The sequence below is a fragment of the Eucyclogobius newberryi genome, unplaced genomic scaffold, assembly GCF_026437365.1.
Source record: "Eucyclogobius newberryi isolate DKJ021-1_F unplaced genomic scaffold, fEucNew1.0.hap1 SCAF_2, whole genome shotgun sequence".
In the NCBI taxonomy this organism is placed as follows: domain Eukaryota; kingdom Metazoa; phylum Chordata; class Actinopteri; order Gobiiformes; family Gobiidae; genus Eucyclogobius; species Eucyclogobius newberryi.
In genome coordinates, this window is record NW_027315834.1 from 15,761,262 (window position 1) to 15,783,770 (window position 22,509).

The 22,509-nt window shown below is 40.8% G+C and overlaps 2 protein-coding genes across 3 annotated transcripts; one reads left to right on the plus strand and one right to left on the minus strand.

Moving 5' to 3' along the window:
- The first annotated feature begins 1,628 nt into the window (after positions 1–1,628).
- Positions 1,629–3,939, plus strand: eri1 (exoribonuclease 1). 2 transcript variants are annotated; one of them, XM_072453721.1, is made up of 7 exons: positions 1,629–1,939; positions 2,099–2,274; positions 2,377–2,593; positions 2,669–2,752; positions 2,827–2,936; positions 3,020–3,134; positions 3,283–3,930. In XM_072453721.1, exons 1-7 carry the CDS (start codon positions 1,859–1,861, stop codon positions 3,523–3,525), a joined length of 1,026 nt encoding a protein of 341 aa, XP_072309822.1. In that variant the 5' UTR covers positions 1,629–1,858; the 3' UTR covers positions 3,526–3,930. The 2 variants fall into 2 exon arrangements, with proteins under 2 accessions (XP_072309822.1, XP_072309821.1); XM_072453720.1 differs by having other exon boundaries at positions 1,657–1,948; positions 3,283–3,939.
- Positions 3,940–5,480: 1,541 nt separating this feature from the next.
- On the minus strand, positions 5,481–22,101 carry lamb1b (laminin, beta 1b). The gene is made up of 33 exons (XM_072453718.1): positions 21,990–22,101; positions 21,525–21,697; positions 19,795–19,930; positions 18,948–19,021; positions 17,835–18,023; positions 17,695–17,758; positions 16,191–16,393; positions 15,994–16,114; positions 14,815–15,003; positions 14,232–14,408; positions 13,560–13,672; positions 13,400–13,479; positions 13,194–13,329; positions 12,965–13,123; positions 12,725–12,858; positions 12,532–12,652; positions 12,260–12,446; positions 12,018–12,161; positions 11,707–11,938; positions 11,474–11,637; positions 11,094–11,318; positions 10,804–11,021; positions 9,931–10,027; positions 8,395–8,764; positions 8,139–8,323; positions 7,821–8,062; positions 7,535–7,741; positions 7,308–7,452; positions 7,033–7,240; positions 6,695–6,836; positions 6,440–6,616; positions 5,978–6,137; positions 5,481–5,865 (listed from the first exon to the last, which is right to left on the minus strand). The coding sequence occupies exons 1-33, from the start codon at positions 22,018–22,020 to the stop codon at positions 5,729–5,731; spliced, it is 5,340 nt and encodes a 1,779-aa protein (XP_072309819.1). The 5' UTR covers positions 22,021–22,101; the 3' UTR covers positions 5,481–5,728.
- Between the last annotated feature and the right edge of the window lie 408 nt (positions 22,102–22,509).

The following is a 22,509-nucleotide window of genomic DNA, read 5'->3' on the forward strand; positions in this document are numbered from 1 at the left end:
ATGTTATTGAAATGATGAAATAATGAAAATAATATAGGCTATATTATATATTTTCCAAATACAATAATGCTCAGGGCAATTAGTTTGTGCTGCTTATCTGATTTAATTATAATAAAATAGGTGCTAAACCACCTTTTGATTTGAAGATTTTGTAAATGTTTATTCCTAACCCATGGTTTACAGTAATTGACAAAGATAGACCATGACCTGTTTTAGAAATACTTTTAACAAAGAAACTTTCAGACTGTCTGCTTGTTTGTTGATTTTAATGTGTTGTACTGTTGTGAAAAACTGCTAGCTGGTCTTGTCACTGCATCTCTACACCTCCTGCTGAGCAGAGAGACCCTCCACCAATAATACATTTCTATTGAACGGATTTTGAACAAGGTGAAACAAGCCGAATAGCATGAAGCCTTTGGTGTCTTGTTGCATTCATGTTGATAGAAAAGAGCTGGTCCTGTTGTGAGATGACTGAAGACGTTGCTGCTATACATTTTTTGAAACAAAGTACTTTTCAGATGGTTGATTTATAATTATGTATTACTAAAATGAAAAATCTTGGTAAAATAAATATATGAAATTAATATTTATCAGTTTATTCAATGTCACATGAATCCAACAAAATACATGACTAACATTTCAACAATGTAGCTTTGCCCCAACCCTCAATTATTGTAATCCTGAGGCAAAGGGGCTGATGCTTTACTGTTTACATAGTAGATTTTTGGCAGTGAATCTGTTATGTTTTCTAAAGCCAAATATCAAGAACAAATTAGCTTTTTTGGGACATCTTACTACAAAAAATGTCTAGGCCTACAACAAAGTTTCACACTTTAATGTTCCTCTTCCTTTTTTCTATTTTGTAACAAGCTCAAATACTGTTATGGTTTTCACTTGTTTTCATTTTTAAGGAAAATAAATATATTACTTGAAAGTCTCCGACACTGTCTCCTGTTTATTCATATATGATTGAGATATAGAACTTAATTTTACTTTAATTTGAATGTACATAGCCTGAGCGTATTAGGCTATTTGCAACTGTGTATTGCTTATTATTTGAAGAGTAGGCCTACCAAATACTGTACATTCTCGGAGTACGCTTCGTTATTTATTTGAAGTTAGGGTAATTCCAGGAAGCATTTCTAATTAAAGTAACCACGCTTCAACACACTATCTTTAGTAGATATTTGGCACAGACTGGTCGCTCTGTTTACAGTATAGACAGAGACACCTACTATAGTCTATGTGCAAAGAAAAACTGCCCTCTACTGGTAAATTTATAAAATGACACATAGGCCCATTTTCATTTTACACTTGTAAAGTATTGTGAATAATTTAAATAATTATTGAGATAAACCAACAATCCCATTCAAAGATACATTTAAAAGCAACTTGCTGTTTTGGTTACATTTCCTTATAATTTGTAGACGCCTTAGATGCCTTTTCTCGGGCCATCATTAGGCCTCAAGGCTGTTTGAAAACAAAGCAACAAAAGTATGATATTATTGGCTGCATATTGGCTACATATGGGCCACATATTGTTTTCTTGACTTTTTGTTTGATGCGGTGCCGCTCCGGACCAGAAGGGGGCGCTGCAGTTACCTCAGACTGTACCGGAAGTAGTTTTAAGAGACCTCACATGAATCAGCGCGCTTTTTTTTACCAAACTTTGCCGAAAATAGAGCTAATTTTGTCACATCAAGGTTGCTTTAATCTTCTCTTTTTTTCTCACTTGTCATATGCGGACTACCGTCTTGTCAAGCTCTTTGGTTTAGTGCAGTTTATGTTTTCGTAGGCGCAAAGAAAACGGCGTACAAGTTCCGAGAGGTCGCGGCTGTGCACAAGGACCTAGTTCTGGATGGATGAGCTCAAGGAGAACATTTGCTCAGAAAACGTCTGGTTGAAGATGTCTGATGTTGTACGGCACGATAAAGATAAGGTTTGTGAGGTGACATTTGTTTCTAAATCAGTCACGAAAGCAACAACCAAGATCGTGGCACTCACTGGTTTGTTTACAGCCAGCAGTCACCTGTCTATTGATGCTGCTGCTGCTGCTTGTAAATGGTTGTAGAGTGTAACTATTGTTTTTCTCCTCAAGTCTTGCATTAGGATATGTGCAGATGAAGATTCAGCACCCGACACGTCCTCGTCTCCGCCAAATGGAGACTACAGTCATCCTGTGTACAAAGAAATAGCTTTGGCCAATGGGCAGATCAACCGCATGTCCAAAGAAGAGCTCAGAAAGAAACTGTCTGATCTAAAGCTTGACACAAGGTAAGAGGTTTGTAACTACAGTCTGCAGTTCCTCCTTTTGTGTAGTGGCTTTGTCATGCAATTATGGAGTTTTTACTTATTTCTGATTGTTCACGTTTTAAGGGGTGTAAAGGATGTCATGAAGAAAAGGTTGAAGAGCCACTACAAGAAGCAGAAGCTGATGCAGTCTGCGGCAGAGGAAAGTCCCACTGACACCTACTACGACTACATCTGTGTGGTGGACTTTGAGGCCACGTGTGAGAAAGATAACCCGCCAGGCTTCAAGCATGAAATTATTGAGTTTCCAATGGTTCTTATCAACACGGAGACTTTGGAAATTGTGAGTTTGGTTATTTCTTAATCAAAATATAAGTATTGTTATAGTTATGACATTGTGAGCTTGTTTCCTCTTCAGGTGGACTTGTTCCAGGAATATGTTAAGCCAGAATTGAACCCAGAACTTTCGGAGTTCTGTGTAAATCTAACTGGAATCACACAGGTTTGTAGACGAGCTGGTGCCACCTTTTGTAATACATTTTGATTTGTTTGTGTAACTCCCATTTTGTGTTACAGAAAATGGTGGATGATGCAGACCCTTTTCCAGTTGTCCTTGAGAAAGCTGTAGCTTGGCTTCAGGAACGGGAGCTTGGAACAAAATACAAATATGCCATTCTGACTGATGGGTATTTTTTGTTTAAACAAAGTACTTTTTGTGCATTATTTTATAAGTGTCACAATCCCGTTGTTAATTGTGTTTATTTTTTAGGGCTTGGGACATGAGCAAGTTTCTGAACATTCAGTGTCGTTTAAGTCGAATCAAATATCCCCAGTTTGCAAAAAAATGGATAAATATAAGGAAATTGTATGGAAATTTTTATAAGGTAAGACAAAATGAATATGAATACATTTTTGATTTTTGGATATTTTGGGAGTCAATACAATTTGTGTGTGTTTGTTCGTGCATGCGTTTGTTATTTATTGAGTTGACTACTGTGCATTGTTGCACTGACTCTTGTTTGGCCCCTTTAGGTCCCACGCCCACAGACGAAGCTCAGCACAATGTTGGATAAATTGGGTCTGAAGTACGAAGGCCGCCCTCATTCTGGTTTGGATGATTCTAGAAACATTGCCCGAATTGCGTTGCGTATGCTGAAGGATGGGTGCCAGTTGCGGGTCAATGAGCGCATGCACGCTGGTCAGTTACAGTCCGTTCCCAGCTCGGCCCCAATAGAAGGAGCCCCTCCACCACACAACCCTCGCTCCAGGGACTGAAACGCCAACAGTGTGTTCATACTGGCCTTAAACAAATGTATTTTTGCTGTTTATGGGTTATGACTACTTTGACGTCCACAGCTTAAGAGTGCCAGTTTAAAGTGCGTATGACAGGTTTTTAAGATTTTCTAATTTTGACTTTACTTGGTTTATTTATACATGTTGGACATATAAATGATAGTTTTACACCAATCAAGTCTGTATTTGTGGTGAGAAAGTACAAAATCTGTAGAAAATTACAGGAAGTGACATCACACTTAATACAGTGAGGGAAAAAATACATATTTGAACACCCTGCGATTTTACAAGTTCTCCCACTTGGAAATTATGGAGAGCTCTGGAAATTTTCATTGTAGGTGCATTTTAACTGGGATACAAAATCTTAGAAATAAATCCAGAATTCACATTGTTTTTCAATTATTTATTTTATAGGTTATTGCTGCAATTAAGTATTTGAACACTTGATCAATGTTAATATTTGTAATTGAAGCCTTTGTTTACAATTACTGAGGTCAAACGTTTCCTATAGTTCTGACCAGGTTTGCACACACTGCAGCAGATCCACTCTAGATTTGTCATTTTTCATGCTGTCGCTGAGCAACACAGCGTTTCAGCTCCATCCAAAGATTTTCTATTGGATTTAGGTCTGGAGACTGGGTTGGCCAGATGGGCCTGGACATGTGCCGATTTAAGCAGGGGAAACTTCTGTGCAATGTATGATTTCAAACCATGGCGTGTATTACCGATAGTAACCTTTGAAACTGTGGTCGTAGCTCTCTTCAGGTCATTGACCAGCTGCTCCTGTAGAGTTCTGGGCTGATTTCTATTGAGCCCCTACAAGGTGAGGTCTTGCATGGAGCCCCAATCCAAGGGAGATTGACAGTCATCTTTAGCCTTTTCCATTTTCTAACAAATGCTCCAACAGTTGATCTTTTTTACCAAGCAGCTGGCCAATTGCCCTGTAGCCCTTTCCAGCCTTGTGGAGGTCTACTATTTCGTCTCTGGTTTCTTTTGACAACTCTTTGGTCTTGCCCATGTTTGTAGTGGAAGTCTGACCGATTGTGGAGTGGACAGGTGTCTTTATGCAGCTAACAAGCTCAAAAACACGTGCAACTAATTTAGATTAATAAGTGGAGTAGAGGTGAACAGGTCTTTGAGAGCCAGAAGTATTGATTGGCAGATGTTTAAATACCTATTTGCACCAATAAAATACAAATACATTATTTAAAAATGTGATTTCCGGATTTTTCTTTTTAGATTCTGTCTCTCACTGTGGAAATGCTTCTACAATGAACATTTCAGACTCCTCCATAATTTCTAAGTGGGAGAACTTGCAAAATCGCTTGGTGTTCAAATACTTATTTTCCTCACTTTTTTTTTTGGCATTTTAAACATCATTCAACAAAATAAAGGTGCTTCTTATATTTTCATTTGTTAAATAAAAAATGTGCCATTAGATGAGTTTTTCCCCAGTGTGACGTCACCAATTACAAACAGGAAGTGAAATTATAAACTTAAAAAAATAGCAAATTTTTAGCAACATTTAAAAATAAATAAAACTGCATATTATTTCAGTGTCATAGGTACTTTAAACTGGGCACACCAGCGTTTGTTGTCATAGGGTTAATCCTGCTTAAATTGTTACCTATAATTAAAGGTAAAATGCCAATAGATGTCTTGTTACATCACATACATGTCAAGCACTTTCATTGTGTTAATGTTTTGTCGTCCAATATAAAGTCAACTTTATATGGAAGTAGTATTTTGACACAAAATTTAAACTTTGTGATATTTTTGCACTACAGTTAAGTAATATTCAGAGTCAATATTTCACAGCTTAGTGGTCAACTTGTAATTCGTGCCTGATGTGACCAGATACTTGATTATGTATGAGGTATGCGGAAAATAGAATAAATTCTTAACATAAATGCCTCTGATATTGTGTTTATTTATTTACTAATCAGTTTGTTTTCTGCAATATTCCTTTTGGTACATAAACCATTTATGATGAATTAAATTTAAAAAAATCTTTAAATTTAAATGAAAGGCATACATTCATTGTAGTGTTTGGCACAGAAGGTCATTTCCCGTGACCAAAGGCGGTCAAGATTTATAGTGCTTTACATTTTTAGGACGCTATAAAATTCCCGGCCAACACTTTAGAGAGGTACAATAAACGAGACGTCTGGTTCAGTGCTGTTCATCAGACACAGGTGCTGTACAGTGTCACTTTGTAGCTGATCTCGTCTAAAACACGACGGACCATTTCCTCCAACTCTGCCAACTCGCTTGCTTTGTCCTCGAGAACCCTCTGGTTGGCCTCGTAAGATGTCTCCAACTCTTCAGACAAACATAAAAAGGAGAGAGAAAACCGAGAACTTTAATTTTAGACCGTATTTGACATTCGTTGTGAGTTTTTACAACGGCGAAGCGCTGAATCAATGTTCTTTACCCTTGAGTCGCTGCAGTTTGATGCTGCTCTGAGCCAGCAGCTCTTTGGCCTCTTCTTGCAGTTCATCAGCTCGTAACCTCGCCTGAAGCACCAACTCTCCTTTATCCTCCACCAGGTCCTGAATGTCTCCAAATCTATCCTTTACCTCCAGGTTGAACTCCTTTACACCGACAAGAAGGGAAAGTATGTTATTTAGTCAATGAAGCTTAAAAAAAACACGTCACGATGTTTTGTCAGACTACCAGGCTAGAATCACAGATGCACAATGCCCAAATAAGTATCAGCATTTGTTAATAAAAATGGAATGCCACAGTAGGAGGAGAGAAAAACTGCTGCAACTTCTTAATTCAAATGTATGTGATATTTCTTTGTGCATTGATCGTAATGTATCTCCCGATCCTTGCAGTTGCTGTGAAAATTCTAATGACGAACTGGTCGCAATGAAAATGAAATAAAGCAGACCTGCTCAGCTTCGTCTGCGCTCTGTTTTGCCCACTCGCCGGTAACATCTGCAGTCTCCACCAGACGGCTAACTTCGAGGTTGTTCTGCCTCAATAGGCCGACCTCCCTTTCCAGTTGAACCAGGCGACTTGTAGTGTTGCTCAGTTTTAGCTCCGACGAAGCAGTTTCCGACTCCACCTAAACGACACACATTGCATTTGAGTAATTAAGGCGATTCATGAGAAAGTACAGAGTTTGTAATGGATTTTGTCTTACAGAAATGAGCAGGTCCAGTGTACTCTTGGTGTTGTTCTGAGCCAGCTGTATGGCATCAGTGGCAATACTCTGTGCCTTCTCAGTCTCTTCTAAAGCCGCTTTCACAACATCTGCGCTCTCCTTTATGTCCGACGCCTTATTACTAAAACAATTCACAAATAGGTATTAGATTATTGCTGCTTCATCACGTAACCACAATGTCATTTGGAGCATGTGTTTCGCTAATTCAAACATTACATCAAGATTGACGTGATGTTACACTGAACTTTATTGTGTTTGGGATATTGTGCATTACTTTGACAACAAAACGTTCATAAAAACAGAAACATTTCCACTACCTTGCTTCCTTGGCCTCCTTGAGAAGTGTCTCCGCAGCCTTGATGTCGAGAGCGCTTTGTGCGAGGATGGTCTCCACACTGGTCAGGCTGCCCACCCTCTCCTTTATCTCTTTCGTCAGCTCCTGCAGCTTCGCTGTGGAAGCTGGCATCTGCAGAGCCAGCACCTCGTTGGCCACGGCTTCAATCACGGCAAGGTCGGCCTTCTCATCTGCGCAACACAAACAAATATTAAAATAAGCAGTTCATGCTTTTGTAATGCCGCTGCGTTTTCTTACTGGTCAGAAGGTCACGAATTTCTTTAATAAGCTCTCGTAGTTGGCTGTTGCTTTGTTCCACTCTCTCTTTGCTCTCGTTTGATTTCTTCAGCACCTCCAGGGCGTTCACCTTAGCCTCATCTGCTCGAAACTTGGCTTCCCACACCTGTTAGCACATTTACACAGTACGTTTCTACTTACGATTAACTGAATGTCTAAACTTAAACTACAATACTGCAGTGACTTACCAGTTTTGACAGCTTGTCCACCTCCTGCATGGCTTTATCAATATTTTTATCTAAATCTTTGGCTGATTTCAAAGCCGTTTGAGATGTTGTGATAAGACTATTGCAGCCTTCTCCTCCACACTGAGATTCCCCGTCCTTGCTCATGCATCGTAAGCCACCGCAGGAGGAGCCAGAGCAGCTCTCCCCTTCCGCTGCACCGCCACAGATCTGAAAATTCACAGAAATTATGCTTAAAGTTGAAATCATCCCATTTGCTATCAGGTGTTTCGGCCTGGTTTAAGAGTACCGTCGTGCTGAGTGGAGACAGGTCAAATGCATTCAGCTCGTCATCCAGTTTGTCCAGCTTTTGCACATTGCGTTGATGCTTCCGATCAAACTCTTTTTTACTGCTGCCAAGTTTGTCCTCCGTGGTTTTCCGTACGCCCGCCGAAATCTGCAGTGTGTTGCCGGGAATAGTTGTGGAAAAGTTGGCAAGGACCTCGGCCATGGTGGACTCCACGTGTGCTTCGGCAATAGTGTCCATCGCTCCTGAAACAAAAAGGTGGCACATGTCAAGCACGTGTTGCCATTTTGTTCGTACATCTCACTGTGATTTATCATGTACCTTGTATATTGGCATTTTTGGCATCAAATACTTGCTGTCTAAGCTCCTTCACAGTTTGGTCCAGTTTGTTGGCCTCATTTATCAGTTTCTCCATGTTGGCGTCTGTGCTGTTGGAATCTCCGTGTAAGACATCTAACATCTTCTCTGTTGTGTTCAGCATCCCGTTAACAAAGGACATAACACCACTGAAATATTCAAAGAAACACATTACAATCAAGCCCACATTATTCAAAGTTCTTTCAAGTGATATTCTTACGTTATTTGATGCATCAATTCTTGTATTTCCTCCAACTTGGCTGCAGCTGGATTGCTTTCAACTATATCTCTGACAGCCTTGATATTGGTCTCTAAACTGGTAACTAAGTCTTTGTACGGCGCCGTTACTCCACTGGTCTGAAGCTCCATCACTTGGTCCTCTAGACGCTGTGTCTGGTTGGTGAGTTCGTTAACAATTGTGTCCCAATGTCCAAAGCAATCGTGGCAGGGCTCGCAGTCAGGAAACTCCCCCCGGTATCCCCTGGCACACTTGTCACATCGCAGGCCTGACACGCCCTTCACACATGTGCAATGTCCCGTGGCGCGGTGGCACTGCTCACTGGAGATCCCCCGAGGGTCGCAATCACAGGCTGCAAAAACACACAGGGGAATTTTAAGTGCATCGCTTTTTATGTAGTATGTAGACCTTTTCTAAAAGATGGCAGTGGTACAAGTATAGGAGCGATATTTTTATGACTACAACAATACTACCATATTTTACACACTATAGGGTGCATGGTCAAAGAATGGTCTATTTTTGATATTTTTTCATACATAAGGCGCATTGAGCGCTTTGTACCTGACAAAATCGCTTCGATGTCTGTAAGCACAACCAGAATTAATCCATATATAACGCGTACTGGATTATAAAGCACACTGTTGGTTTTTGAGAAAATTGTGCGGAAAACACGGTAATATACTAATCTATATTGATTTTTGCTCATTGAATGATTTAACTTAAAAAATAAAGGGAAAAATAAACTTAAACTAAAGGTCATAGTGACTCAACAGCGGTATGAGTAAGAAACAAGGAATGCAGTTGTTCATTTTCAGCACTGTGATGACTCATGATTCATTTAAATGGTAGAAAGAAGAAAAGGCTCCACAGTTCTGTGTTTTCATTTAGAATAGTCACTCACAATTCAGCCCCCATGTCCTTAAATCACACGATGATGCTGGAAAAAACTAGCCCTTGTTATAATGTTGTCCTCAAATTTCTCATGAGTGGATTATTTATGCAATGCTGACAGGAAGAGAGGTCCAGCTGCTCAAAGTACTTAGAAACCATTACAAAATACAGCAGGGATAATTCAGGATTGCAGGGTCCTCTGCGTGTTGGCCCATGACGAAACTGTTTTCCCGGGTGTTTGGGTTAACATCTGGTTCTCATGAGCGGAGAATGAGAGGTCAGTCCCAGATCCCGGGACCTCCTCCCTTTTTTCAACGGTCTTTTCCTGCTGTCTTTCTGTGAGAGCTGAAAAGCTACTGTCTACACCGGTTTTACACATGATCTTGGGGAAATGGAAATTGGCTTGTCTTGCTTGCAATCTGTTCTGCAGGCAATAAAATATGTACATTAGAATTGCGACTAATGTTTTGGCACAAATAGTCATGTCTCCAATGGCAAAGTAAGTCTGCAGCAGGATATTGCAACATTACTGGATGCATATGAGGTGATATGAGGTACAATGAATGCATGTAGCAGTACTAGTTACATCTGTCATTTACGTTGTTTATTTTGTGTAAAGTTACCTACCATGACATTTGATCAGCGGATTCCCCCAGAACAGTTCTCTGCACTCTCGACAAGTCCTTCCACCAAAACCAGGTTTGCACGAACATTTCCCAGTAACCTAAAGAAATAAGTAAAATACTAAAAACAAGCTACAGCTGGACATAAAAAAGTAAATAGAAAGTACTCATATTAAACAATATTGACCAGGGTAATAACAATTCTCATTTATTTATCAGGGAAAATGTTTGTGGTTTGGTCTGTCATTTTAGGTCAGTTTATATATATATATATATATATATATATATATAGATATAGATATATATATAGATATATATCTATATCTATCTATCTATCTATCTATCTATCTATCTATCTATCTATCTATCTATATATATATATATATATATATATATATATATATATATATATATATATATATATATATATATATAAAACTGACCTAAAATGACAGTGATGTTTAGTTATTAAACAGTGTATTCTGAGACTTCCTTCCTTTTGGAGTGGAGCCAATAAACACGGAAACTTAAACTCTGTCTGTCTGCGAGTGTGCAAACGGCTATGTTTGAGTGAGGGGAGGATATACTATTCCCTCCAGTTCCTGTGAGACGAGAACTAAATTTCACGAGGAATGGAAAGAAAACTAAATCAAACCCAAACAGAGAAAACACTAGCCACAACCACTCAAAAGAAGCCTAAGCACTAGACTAGACTGACACAAAAACCCTAACCCTAATTGGCCATACAGACTATACTAGCTTTTGTTTTTTCCTATTTCAGTCTATTTCAATGATTCCACAATGCTGTATTGCAGAGCATGATTTCTTTAGACAATGTCGCCTTGTTTGTACTTAATGCCTGCAGTGTAAAGCTCACCAGATCACAGGAGGACCCAAAGGAGTGCTCCGGGTCACAAACACAGGGCTCGCAGCCTTTCCCACTGGTTATATTCCAGGTGTCAGCCGCACAACGGTCACAGTTTTGACCTACAACATTTGGCAGACAGGGGCACTGGCCGGCGAGCTGGTCACACTGACATCCTTCAGGAGAGGAGCAGGCGTGTGCCACAGTGCCCATCGAGTTACACATGCACTCTACAGAAAACAAAGCATGGGGTAATGCTGGCAAGCAGAAGAACTTGATTTTTTAAGGGGAAGGTTCCTTACTCCTGCAGCTCTGAGTGGCTGCATTGCCGTAGTAACCGAGCCTGCAGTGTTGACATGCGTATCCTTGTGTGTGGTAGAGGCATTTGAGACAGGCCCCAGAGCGAGCATCACAGGCACCTGGGTCGTGCATGTCTATGTTGTTGTTGCACTGGCAGGGCAAACAGTGGCCTCCGGGCACTAGGGGGTTCCCAAAAAAACCAGGGGCGCACTCATCACACCTGGCCCCTGCAGGAATGAGCAGAAATGAAATTAGACCTTTCAGTATTTGTGCAAAAACAAAACAAGGGTCAATTGTTTATTATAAAGGAAACAGTAATGACGAGTTACAGAGACTCACTCTGTGTGTTTTATTTACCTTTGTAACCGGCTGTTTTATTTACCTTTGTAACCCGGATTGCACACACACACCAGCTGGTTACTGTCGGCCAAGTGGTAACAGCTATCAGCAAACTGGCGTCCACTGCGGGGACCATCAGGACACATGCAGGGGCGACAGTGGCCACCAGACTCCAGCTCTGGGTTGCCGTGGTAACCATCAGAACATCTACAAGTAGACAAATAATTAAAAATAAAATAAGAATCAAATGCTAGCCTTACTATGTTTTGACCGTACCGTTCACAGTGATGTCCTGCGGTGAAATCTCGGCATCCCTGACACTCTCCCGTCTGAGGATGGCAGGAGTCACTGTGCCCATTACACTGGCACAGTCTGCAGTGAGGGAAGCCCCAAAAGCCGGGCAGACAGTGGGAACACTGGCGCCCTGTGGCTCCTGGGACACACTGACACTGTCCCGTAGATTCATGACAAAAAGCACTGACTGACCCTCGTGGGTCGCAGTCACAAGCTGGTAAAAGAAAGATACAATAAGATAAGATTAATTAGAAATGATAAAGCGCATCTTGATATTGCTGTATGTTTCTCACGTCTACATCCAGCTGGACTGAAAAGGAAGGTCGCGGGGGCGCAGTGTTCACAGTTCCTGCCAACAACGTTAGGTCGACATAGACATTGTCCACCGTTTGATTTGCACACGGCACTCAGCGACCCCTGGGGGTCACACTGACATTCTAGGAAAAAGTAATAGCATTAGCTTAATAAAATAAATGACATGAAATAGTTTAGTGGCTTCGCTAAAATGTCATGTGACTTCTGTATAATTTCATACCCATGGCTCCTTTATGAAGCAAAGCAGAGACACTAAAAATGTAGTCGTTACAGATGTCTGTCATTGGGCTTTTCACAACGCTCTGGCTGCTTTCAAGGCAGCGGTAGCGCTGAAAGGTGTCCCAGGCTCCTTCTCCATCTGTCCCTTCGAATATGTTGAGTTCCCTGACCCGTGGCATCAACACCAGCTGAGAGATAAAAAGAAGAGCTAGTTCTACAACAACAAACATAGACGAGACAAAAAGAATAAATACTGCTTTGGGCAAGACTTACAGAGTCTATAAGTGTGTAGGGATTGTTGGCATCGCTCACAGATGAGTACCGGGGAAGAGTGACTCGAACTGTGTAGTTAAGTCCTTTTTCAAAGCACACAGGGCGCCTCAGCAGCACATGTCTGGAAAAAAACGCTTACATTTAGTCTCTTCACTGTTATTGATCAAGATAACAACCGGTCTGCATGTTTTACCGGGATCCAGGCGGCAGAGAAATGTACTGCTCGTCTCCCCCCTGGACGGAGCCGTGGCAGTGAGCGGAGTAGTTTGGAGGGTTAAACACGGGGCGCTGCACTCTCACGTTCACCTGATCCAACTGCTCTGGTAACTGTCAACATTTACAGAGTTTACATTCAGCCAATCAAACACGTCCATCATATTACATCGTTTTGAAGAAAGCAGTAAAATGTTTAGTTTGATTTCGTTTGGCTTACCTGAGGCTCGTAGCGGATAAGGATATCATAGTCCATAGACTCAGGGATGTTGTTTATGTTGAACTCGAGATAAGCCCCTTCGGGAACATTTACAAAGCCCATACCGGTCCATGTAGGGCTGCGGTCCAAAGGATAAGGTCTGGGTACCACAGTGACACCCTGAGACAAGAAGTGCAGCAACGCGGTTCATAAACAAGTTTGATAAATAAATGACAGATACAAATATTACCGGTCCGTGCTTGGCGTCCTCGGCCTCGTACGTGTAGTGATCCAGGGCGATGAAGTAGAAGCCAGACTCCACTTGGTCACATCGTCGGCCAAACATGTGCTTCTGACAAACACACTGTCCACTGTAGGGGTCACAGCTGTAAAAAGACAGTTTTTATGATTATTACTTTAGAAAATGTAGTGTCAGTACTAATGTTCAAAGCGTACTTATGGTGGACCGCTCCGCCTTGGTCACAGTCACATGGTCTGCATCCATCCATATCGTGGGATAAACCCCAGTGTTGCGGCTACAAAAACACACACACAGGAACATTACAACAGCTAAACATAAAAAACAGGTTGTGCAAAATGATCAAACTGTACAGACCGTGCATTGATCACAATTATGTCCATCCACCAGGCGTTTGCAATAACAACTTCCTGTCTTTGAATCACAGGGGTTTCCCCCGGGCAGCGTTCCCAGTGGGTTGCACGTGCAAGCTGCCAAAAGTATTATTAGCAACATTAATCATATCAATGTTATTTTACCAAGAAATTACCAAGTATATTTTGGAAAGAAAGAAATCTACCACAAACAATAAAGTAAAAATTACAATTACGACCATGTGGTTTATTAGTAAAACAAATTCACCTGATAATAAACATTTTTTATTTCTAAAGTTCCACGTTATAACAGATATTAAGAACACAACGTGGAACCTCAGAATAGTATTCAATTAGGGAAAAAAAACAGATACAATTACTTCTGATCTGAATGAAATGTGCGCTCGTTTTGTTTCCCTTAAAAACTGGACCAAAGCCACTTTTCTAATCTATAAAGGCTTTTAGACAAATGTGTCATAAAACTTTAGAAATAAAATATGTCTATTATCAGGTCCATTTGTTTTACTGTCTTTCTGTGTTACCTGCCCAGAACAACAGCCAGAAATTAGCACTTGGCATCTTGGCACTGTAACTGTTTATTTATAGACTCAGATCCATTAATATACTGTACACTGTGCCAATCAAATAAATCGCGAGCAGATGTGGTTTGACTCACGCAGGCAGCCGTCGTCTCCCTCTCCGAGTCCGTGGTGTCCCGGGCGACAGTGGTCACACCGCTCGCCCTCCACGTTGGCTCTACAGCGACACTGGCCCGAGATCAGGCCGGCAGAAACATCCGTTCGAGAGTCGCACAGACCTCCCTGAAGAGATCCGGCCGGGTCACAGTTACAGGCTGTCGAGACAAACGCAAAAGGGCTTCATGTATTGTCAGCACGGTTATATGCACTTAATGGGTTTCAAAGTGTCCCAAAGTTGGCCCCGTTCCCCAATCATTTAGCTATTCAAATTAATATTATGTCATTTGAATAGGCAGAAGTCCTAAAACAAAAAAGGAAGAGGTCAAACATAAAAAAAACAGGATTAGAGGGTAAACACAAAGAGGTTGCCTGCATTTTCAGTTTAAACATGCCATTAGCACTCTAACCCAGTACTTACTAGATAATTGAGCATGTCTGAACAGTTACTTTTAGCTTTTCACTTCAAAGACTCGGGCCCAGGGTCGCGTTTGGCCGCAGATGTTGCCCGTCTGTGTTTACGGCTGCGATTTGTGACAGGAGTGCGGGGGGGTCACTACTCACGTTCACAGACGTTGGGGTCCCTCAGGTCCCTGTTGGGGTGCTGGTAGAAGAAGGGCTTGCACTGCTCACACTGCCGCCCGATGGTGTTGTGCCGGCAGTTCTCGCACACGCCTCCGCTGGCGTTGCCACTGGTTATGTACATGGCCATGTCGAAATGGCAGGAGGTAGAGTGCTCGTTACAGTCGCACCCTGAACAGAAGGAACAGGCCGTGGTAGAATAAGTACTGAACACTTACACTGAAGTAAAAGTACAGTCATGTGGCTAAAATGTACAGGTACTGCTGCCATAACTGTTGAGTAATGAGTAAAAAGTATGCAAGAAAATACTGCTCGGAGTGACTAGTTACTTTTCAACCCATGTTTAGAAGCATTTTACTTCCATTTTTACGCAAAACCTAAACTTTAAACAGTGCCGTTATGAGAGTTTGTAGGTATATAAAGGAGCAGAGACAGAAGAAGATGATTGGGTTAAATGTAACTAATTGCAATTACATAACCAGATTTAAATACTCAATTACCCCCAAATAAATCAACCCAATTACAGTAACGTGAGTATTTGTAATTAGCATCTTTCCATCTGTGGGAATATTTGGTTCGCAACATGACAATAGTTTTAAATTAAGCTGGAGTCAGGACTCTGTGGTGGAAGTTGCTGTTAATTTGTTGACCTGGAAGTTAGTATTTTGTTAGCAGCAGCTTCAGAAATTACATGACCGTTGGCAGTAAAGGGACTGAAGATTAATATGGCACGTTTGTGGAGCCATTCCCAAACAAATGATGACAATGTCTAAAACTCGTTCATTATAAGTTTAGATATGTCTTTCAAAAACAATAAATTGCACATAGGGCCACTAACTCCATCTGACAATATGACTAGTTCTCTGCTAGTTTTTGCTCTCTCTCTGTAAATTGTGTGTATATATTCAGTCAAAGTATTTACTATAAGTTTATTTCTATCTTATTTAGCTAACCCAATTTCTTATTCATGCCTTACTATTATTTTTGTTCATATATTTTGCAATTATATTTTCTTGTTTCATGTTGCACTTTATCACCGATTATCAAGTTCCTAGTTAGTGACTCTTATTTTTAGTCACTGACAATGGCAATGAACCTTTTTTCCGATTCTGACATCCACATTAAGAATAAGACCACGTTTACGAAAAGTGAAGTACGCACTCTTGCAAGCGTGAGTGTTGCGACCCTCGGCCGGTCTCCAAGGCACGTCGTGGTAGAAGTCACGGCAGCGCTCACAGTTCAGCCCCTCGGTGTAGTGGTTACACATGCAGCGGCCATGGACCTACAGGACGTTTATGTCGAGGTGAGGAGACATTTGAGGTTCTGCTCATGAATAATCTGTGAGCGTGTTGCTGTACCATGCCGTCGGCTCCCGTCGGCGCCCCGTCCATCGGCGCACATTCGGAGGCGTGGCCGTAGCAGAAGCAGTTGCCGCGGACGACCATGTCAAAGAGGCCGTAGTAGTACTTCTCCTTGACCTCGTCGCGAGAGTCGAGCAGGTTGTCGCCCAGAGTGTGGAGCCTGGTGAACTTCACCCTGAGGTTAGTGATTTTCAGCATGTCTGTAAACAAACGGCACATTCAAATCAGAACTAGGGATGTCACGATTATTAGGTTAATCCATAATTGCGATTTTTCAGGTCACAATGTAATCGTAAGAACAGAAAAATAATGATCTTGACCATTTTAGAAGCAAAATTAGGTATTTTTTAGTTCAAGCTGGCGTCCGAAAGACAGATCTAAATGTAAATATCTTTTTTATTTGGCTGTTTATGTCCCATTTAACTCAATTTTTTCTTTCAGAAAGATACATGATTCACAAACTTGAGGAACAGTAACATGTTAGACCACAGGAATGAAAGACGATTAAAGATTTCACTGTTGTATTGTCACAGTCTCAATAAACGGGAATTATTGTCAAATCCTCACAATAATCGTAACACTAACGTTTTATATCGTGACGTCCCAAATCAGGGCTGAAACCGGAACTAAAGATTGAACAAGGTCAGGGCCAGGACTACAACAAGAGCAAAGCATGTCTAAATGTTGCAGTTGAATAAAAAAGCCAATTTTAATGGACGCAATCAGTAAATTATACCATAATTTCCTCCACAAACAACAAAATATCCAAAACTGCTAACCCTGTAGATTAGATTTGTACAAACATGCTCTTAAATATATGATTCTAAAATATATGATTCTACTTTCTACACAATTAAAACAAACAGAATCCTATGGTTAAAACATAAAATCGAATCCCATCTAGATGTTTTCCCTCGACGGTGCAGCCCTGATTCACATTCACAGCATTTGCCACAAACGCAAAGCCTCCTGTGAGTTTTGGTTTGAACATCTGACAATGTGTGTGAACGCTCTGAGTCACGAACGCCTGTGAAATTCTTTCTGTCTCTTCTCTGTCCCTTCAGCTTTAAATCAAGTGTGTGTGTTACCGGACTACAGACAATCAAATGTGAATGCTGTCACAGTTTACAGCTTACACTGTTTCATTCATAAAAAAAACGCACAAAAAACAATTATTGCCCTTTGTGTTTCTATTTAGTAGAGATATAGTGGTGCTGATATCCACGGTTCCATATGTCACAATGTATTGGGCAGACATTTTCTTTTTTTATCATGGAAAAACAGAAAAGCAATGAAGCTAAAGAGGTGGCTGGTTGTTTCCACAGTCAACACAAAAAATTATGACTAATTATATCAAAGAAAATACATTTGGGTATAATTTTTACAAAAGGAAAATACAAATTTGTGAACAATACTTCAATTGCCTTGCCAAAGATTTGAATAGATTGATAACAATAATATAGGCAAATATCGATATAGCCTTCAGTGAAATACATCTTACTCTGTATCCTCGGGCTATACGGGTCCTCAATCTCAAAAGCTGGATCCAACACTCTGAAGATTACCTACAAGTGTAAAGAAATAGGGTTTATTAGTAGATGGCCCATGTTATTTTATCGCGTGAACATGTTAAAATTGCACCTCTCCCTCCGTGGACGGTTCGATGTCCGAGTAGCGTGAGTCGCAGATGATCTCATCCACTTTGACAATCGGGCCGACCGACACGTCGGGGAAGGAGGACTTGCAGTCGTAGGCAAAGTAGCGATACACCTGCCACGTACTGCCAAAGTCCATAGACCTCTCAATCACCATGGCAGCAGGTCGAAATGTCTGAAAACAGTAATCGTCTCAATTCAGTGGCTGGCAGCATGGAGGAGATGACCTTTATCTCAGTTTTATGTGAATCTGCAATTATTTATGTATCATTTTAGCCTCTGCCTTTCTACATAACCCCAGAGCATGTGAACCTTCAGTTTCCTCTGATACTCACACTTACATCTGATTCTGATCTTGCTTTCAGACTGTGGTTGTTTGTAGAAAATGTCTTTATTGACAGAGTGCATTTTTGGCATGGGGTTCTCAAATTTTAGGGAAAAGTAACATTTTAATAAGCAACACTGTCTCGTGACCTGAATCTAGAGCTTCAGTCCTTTAGTCAATTAATCGGTTGGGCCTTTTTATTAGAATTATTCTGATTCACATGCTCGACAGCAGAAAGAAGAAGGCGTGGATTGAATTAACTGGTGTTTCTGGTGTTGACTAGACAATTTAATGTACTTATCTGTATATAGTAATAACACTACATCCCTCCTTGAATCTAATGCCAAATTGCAATTCGATTCAGAAAAAAGACCAATGTGAAAGCAAACTATCATGCAGTAAAATCACAAATACACTGTTATGATGGGTACCAGTAAAATAGATAGTCCCGGTTTAAGCTACAAGGAAAGGCTTCTCTGCTTTGAACAGCGCTGGGAAGGATGTACGATGTGCGTCTGGTCAATGACAAACAGTGTCAGAGTTGATGACAGACATATAAGCAGATGGCCACCAGCGCTGCAGACCAAAGGTGTTTTTACTGCTCCTAAAACCCCTCCTCGTTCCCACTGTCCTCCAGAGGCCAGAACTATTCTACACATTCCTCAACTACAGCTGTCCCGCACTGCAGTATCACCCTTGGCTTGTATGGGAAAGCGTTGTGTGTAATAAGTATGTAGTAACTGTAATAAGTATGTAGTAACACTTTGCAGGCACCTTGAAAGTCATGATAAGATGTGTGAAGTGAAACTCCGCCTCCAGGTCCAGTTGGAGGGTAACATTCTCCACACCTGATTAAAAAAAGAAAAGAAAAAGTGATTAAAACCAGGCTAACCTAACTTTTATTGCTCTGTAAAACTTGTTAGTTTTCTGTATAGTGGAAAAAACATGCACGCTCTATTTAAAGTGACGGGCTTCTCTTTGCAGATGGCTTTGAAACAGCAGGAAACTGGCCGCGAGTGAGGGATTTCCGAACCCATTCACGGCAGCAGCGACTCCTTCCTTCTGGACTTCTGAGGCACAGCATCGCACAGTTTTAGGTTTTGAATAAGTAGTTCATTTGTTTTGCGTACAGTTTGAGTTGAAGTGGCGATAACGGTTTTATATTTATTTATTTCCATACGCTCTGCAACAACTGTGCGCTTTGTGGTTGCTCAGCGGTGCATTGAAAACAACAGGCGGCCCTGAGGAAACAGGAAGCCTTTAAACATAAAAAAAGAAATTCCCAGGCGCGCATGATCCTACACATGAAAACAATGGAATGTTACTGAAGAGGTTTGTCGGTGTTTCGGTCAAGGTTAATCTGCTCTTAAGATACAATTACGACCTAAACTATCTAAATTATTAATGATTTAACCTTTTTCTATCCTTATTGCTCATTACACACATCTGGTTGTAATAAGCACACCTGTTCTGTCACCTGTAAGCGCCGCCCTCTCGCCCTGCTGTCATTGGCTATGTGATGTTCGCGCGGGTCTAGTCATTAGCATTAGTTCCCACGAGACCGCGTGTCACCTGTGGCTCTCACGTTTTAAACCAAAAGCAATCTTGATTTTTGCCTCACCGTTTTCCGACTGCCACCAGGTCTTAAGGCGATTGTGGGCGAAGGTGGTGATGACGTTTTCGATGGTGTGGCTGATGGGGTTGTTGTGCTCGTTGTACATCCGTCTGGAGTCGCATTTAAAGCATTTCTTCTCCTCCTGAAAGAAAAGAGAGGAAAGTCAGAAAGGAAACGTGGATATAATAATCAACTTAGAATTCATGCATTTTAAGTGATCCAACATTTGAGGCTCGAGTGTGCTGAATTTTTGTTTTGTGTTTTAGTTTTTGTCTACCCCCTATCCCCGCCCACAGCTCTGTACTTTTCGTGCAATTCGTACAATGAACCATTAAAGGGCAGAAATATCACTTTATACCCTTGTCTGGGACATGACACAAGACGTCGCTTGTTATAATTTTTAGTCTTTGAACTATAGACAATAAATATGCAATATTCTAATGTTTGTAAAACAACAATTGCAATATTATCAATATATATATACATATATATATATATATATATATGTATATATAAAAAATAAAAAAAAAAGATTTTAGCTTTTAGCGTGAAATGGGGATGAAAGACAGGGGAAGATATGCAGAAAGTACATTGTCGGAGCTAGGAGTTGAACGCAACATTATCAATGTTTCTATATAGATCTTCCACCTCTAATCTACGCATGTTTTAGTTTATAAATATGTACAGGGAGAGATATACATATAATATATCTTTTAATATTGAGATAATAAAAAAAAATCTCAAACAAATATTTTCTTGAAGAACTCCAGATTTTGGGCAAAAGATAATAAAGTGTGTGGCTGTATTACTTTTCATAAATACATAATAAACCATGCAGCTATGTTCAAACCTTAACATACGACTAATACTAGGTGATTCAGACGAACTAAAACGCTTGAGTTGCGGTCAGAATAATGGTGTTTATATGAGGTTGCCGGTGCTCTCACTCACACTGTCGAGGGGCTTAGTTTCTCCACAGATGGTTTGGCATGAACACAAACTATACTCTAGTTCTCACACACATCTGCAGCGTCTTAAATCATGGACTTACAATGTGTGAATAAACAAGAATTTCTCAGTTTGACCCAGTCTGTGCCAAATGTGTTGAAATGGAAATAAGTAGCACTACTTCAAGTTGGGCATCTTCTATTGACTTCCTACTTTTCATATTTGCTTATCTCCAGAGTGGTAAATGCATTATGTGTGTCCATGATTTCATAAGGACTCCATTCACAGACCGGGACCGCTGAGGGGTGTTAGATAAAAAGAGAGTCTCCCTGATCAGTCGCACACAGACAGGGCAGGGATTGTGAGGCAGACAGCTCTTTATTGTGGATGGGAATGCTTACTCCCACTCGTTGAGACAGTAAGCAGATGCTGTGAACATGAGAATAATGTAGCTCCATGCAAAACCTCTTTAGTTAATCTGACAATTTAGCAAGTAGACTGTAGACAATCTGGAATGTGAGTTATTTTCTATATTTGACAACTACTGCGTCTCAACGCTCAGTACAGTCACATACTCGCTAATCTAATTATCTAACCAGTACTGCTACAGTTAATTCAGAACACATGACTGCACAGTTACTTTTCTAAAAGCTCTTCTTGACACATCAGAGTGACAACATGACCATGTCTTAAATCATCCTATAGTCCTCTAGTATAGGCTGCATGTGTTTGAAATAGGGTAATACAAATGTTTTAAAACGGCATCACATTAGTATAAATGAAAGTACCTCCAGATGTCCCACAATGCAGAAGCGCTCCGGGTGCTGCAGGCCACAGGTGGATGTGGAGGTGAGTTTGTGGGCTCGGCCAATCAGGAGGTCACCTGTGGCTGGATAACAGCTGCCCTCTGTGCACACATCTGCAAACTCTGGAAGCTGGGCCCAGGCTGGGCACCACAGCACTGAAAGCGTGACATAGTGTTCAATATAGGCCTCTTAGGGGTTTCAGCGATTAAATACAGACATTTAGTATCCAGACAACTCAAGAAAGAGGCATTTTACTTTACATTTGAATGATAATCACGTTAATTTAATTTGTGGAAGCAAAAATATATGCTCGTGAGAATCCAAGAGATGTAGGCGCCAACAGGGCACAATAATGTAATTGATTGACAACTCTTTCAATGCATCATGCTATCTGTCAAAAAGATTCTCAATGTTTCTGACAAATAAAAACATTTAAAGTCAACTCACCCAAAGTTAGTAGCTGGAGAAAGAGCAGCATCTCCGGGTATGGAGACTAGTAGATCCCTGGAGCCGATGGATCCCACAGCGATGTGTTTTTGAGAGTGAAGTCAAAAAAACAGTCCAACTTTTAGTCCCCATCCCAGCCCGATCCCACCCCGACCACCGACCATCCTTACCCCGCCTTTCTCAGCGCATTGTTTTCAAGGAGAAGGAGTCGAGTGCACTCTCTGCTGGACGCTTTACAGAAGTGTCATTTTGTAGCGTGACCTGCTAGATTTGACAATAATGGCTTAATGGAGGGTTATTTTCTGTTCGTTCATTTGAAAGAGGAATTATTGTCTATTGTCCCGTTGCTAATACAAAAAGTGAGAAACATTTTCACCATTACATAGCAGAAATAGCCACAAATAATATCGTAAATGTAGGCTGATACTTGTTGTGCGTGCACACTAAACATCACACAAATAACACTGAAACCATCCACATTGTTGTATTGTACAAAGTAGCACTTTTTTCCCGGTGACCT